The sequence below is a fragment of the Cebidichthys violaceus genome, unplaced genomic scaffold, assembly GCF_023349555.1.
Source record: "Cebidichthys violaceus isolate CVI_PGR_0920_01 unplaced genomic scaffold, fCebVio1.0.p SCAF_20, whole genome shotgun sequence".
Classification (NCBI taxonomy): domain Eukaryota; kingdom Metazoa; phylum Chordata; class Actinopteri; order Perciformes; family Stichaeidae; genus Cebidichthys; species Cebidichthys violaceus.
The window spans coordinates 409,028-411,693 of record NW_027176373.1 but is presented as its reverse complement, the minus strand read 5'-3'; the positions used below and the strand labels follow the sequence as shown (position 1 = coordinate 411,693).

Below are 2,666 nucleotides of genomic sequence, written 5' to 3'. Positions count from 1 at the left end.
GCCTCTGCTAGAAAATCTGCCAGGTTGGTTCCCATGAGAGAGAGGCAGAACACGGCGATGTCCACAGAGCCGTCACCAAGCGGGACCTGCAGAGACGATGCGTTACATTAAATTCTTTCTACTGTGGTCTACTTCTTTCTACATTGATTATAACGTCTCACTTTTGTCTGATGTAAGAGATGATGGCGTCCACTGGATTGGCGGGCCGTCTCTGAACCTGCGCCGTGTGTCCTCTGTGGTAGATCCAGAAGGCCTGTGGGTCCCGCTTGAACATGCGCTTCGCCTCGCCGCTGGACGCGCCGTACGAAACCTCACTGATGTATCGGAAACGGGCCGACTCCAGCCGCCGCTCCATGCGGGACCTCAGGGAGGCGGAGCGGTCCTCTTTCGCCTCTTCTTCTGGGACCGCGGGCTCGTCTGTCGTCTCCGCGGGATTCTCCTGCTGGACCGGTTCCTGTCTGCGGAGCAACTTCCGGAGCTTCTCTCTTTTCAGAATCTGTTCTTTGCTCAGCTCGGGTTTCAGTCTTTTCATGGGCCGCTCACCTGCGATCTCCACTTCAGGTACGTCTGCTTTCTGTTTTCATCCATCGGCAGAAGATTCAGTCGCGTCTTTTTCAACTTTGCCACCGACTCGCTGCTTTTCCTCTCCGAGCGTCTGTGTGTCTGTTGTCCCGGATAAGTCTGTGTCCTCTTCTGGCTTTTTCATTTTCTGTGGTTTACTTTGCTTTTCCTTTTTCTTGGCTGGTGTCTGACCGTTGTTGTTGTTGCTACATGAATCTATTTTGACTTCTTCTGTTTTTAAATTGATGAAATGTAAGCCTTTAACCAGTTAATTACTCACCAAATGTGTTGTCTTTCTTCCTCTGTTTTGTTGCAAGTGTCTCCTCATTAACCGTCTGATCCAAGTCTCCATCGTCTCACTGCTCTCCTGTTGTCTCCGCTTGCTTTTTCTTCTTCTTCTTCTTCTTCTTCTTCTTGCCAGGTGATGGGACCACGTCTGCCTCACTGTCGCTGTCCTGCTGATGGTCGTCCTTCTTCCACTCTGGTTCTGACCCGAGTGTCTGCAGGGTCCGCAGCCGGCTCTTCTTTCCAACCAGCTTGGGCTGATCTGGGGATCAATTCAATAATGTAATAAGTCACGTGTGCTTCTTTTTTTTATTCAGTTATTTATCTATTTCTTAAAATCCGATTCAACATCAGCAAATGTTTCCCTGCTTGACTTTTTCTTAGAACAGGAAACATTAAAAACTAAAACAAAACAACCTCCAGAGAACCAGCTGTTACATTTCCTGACTGTCATCGGTCCTTTTTAAAGGTTTCACCATCTTCACAACTAGTTCTTAGATCGAGCCGACATCCTCTGCTCTTATTCAGGATGTGTAGAGTTCAAAATGTAACGAGGCTATTTGTATCACTAATAATATTTATCATAAGCTCTCTGAACCTGAATGAATGAATACGTGTTTATAAAGTCTTGTTTCACATTTATACTCTACTGTACTATATGCATTTTACTTAAACATGCTTAGATCTGTTACTGACAGGTTTGTTGACATGTTTACACATGCAGGGACTTTGTATTAGTACTTTAGTGCATAACGGTCATAATATAGTAATATATATGTTATATATATATTATATACATATATAACGGCTGTTCCACAAACACATTGATGTTCTGCTTGTTTGCTTCATGTTGTGGTAAACTGCTGCTGCTTCCTCTCTTACTTGTGAGGGTTTTATTGTGAAAACAGATTCATAAAAACATGCAGACCTTATAACATGTCCTGTGATGTGAAGGGATCACTTTGATTCTACTTATCGACACCTTCATCTGTCAGCTTCTAGTCAAATAAATATCTTTGAAAACAGAAATGTATAGTTTCATTCTTTATAAAAAGGTTCAGTAGTTGCTTAAAAAAAGCTGGTGGATTTAGTTTTTATCAAACACACTTTATGTTTCATACTGATGAGTTTCATGCAGATCCAAACGTTAAAGTGCTTCAACATTGTCTATGACATCCTGTAGCTGCCGACTCATGTGGCCACAGGTGTCCTCAGTGTTAGCCAATTCATAAACAAACAAACCAAAACACTCAAAAAAAAAAAAAAAACCACACACACAGAAATGATATGTATCCATGGAGATGGATTGTTTGGCTTCAAATGAAGAGATTTCTTCACAGCCATCCAGCCACCAGAGAGCAGTTAGCAAAGAGCATTTAGCAGAAAGCATTGAACAGAGTAGTGAACAGAAAGCATTGAACTGAGAGGATTTAACAGAGGATTGAACAGAGGAATAAACAGAGAGGATCTAACTGAGAGGATTTAACAGAGGAATAAACTGAGAGGATTTAACTGAGGATTGAACAGAGGAATAAACTGAGAGGATTTAACAGAGGAATAAACAGAGGATTTAACTGAGGATTGAACAGAGGAATAAACAGAGAGGACTTAACTGAGGTTTGAACAGAGGATTTAACAGAGGAATAAACAGGATTTAACTGAGAAGATTTACTGTCTTTTTAAAGACACAACAACAGTCTTTTTAAAGACTGAAGATAAACCATCAGTCTTTTTAAAGACTGAAGATAAACCATCAGTCTTTTCAAAGACACGTCTGTTGGTGCAATGGATAAAGTCACGGATATCCGAAACAACGTCGA

At 42.0% G+C, this 2,666-nt stretch overlaps 1 protein-coding gene across 1 annotated transcript; it reads right to left on the bottom strand.

The window, feature by feature from the left end:
• On the bottom strand, positions 1-557 carry LOC137876850 (ribosomal RNA-processing protein 8-like). Its single transcript, XM_068716643.1, has 2 exons — positions 162-557; positions 1-86 (listed from the first exon to the last, which is right to left on the bottom strand). Exons 1-2 carry the CDS (start codon positions 530-532, stop codon positions 8-10), a joined length of 450 nt encoding a protein of 149 aa, XP_068572744.1. The 5' UTR covers positions 533-557; the 3' UTR covers positions 1-7.
• Between the last annotated feature and the right edge of the window lie 2,109 nt (positions 558-2,666).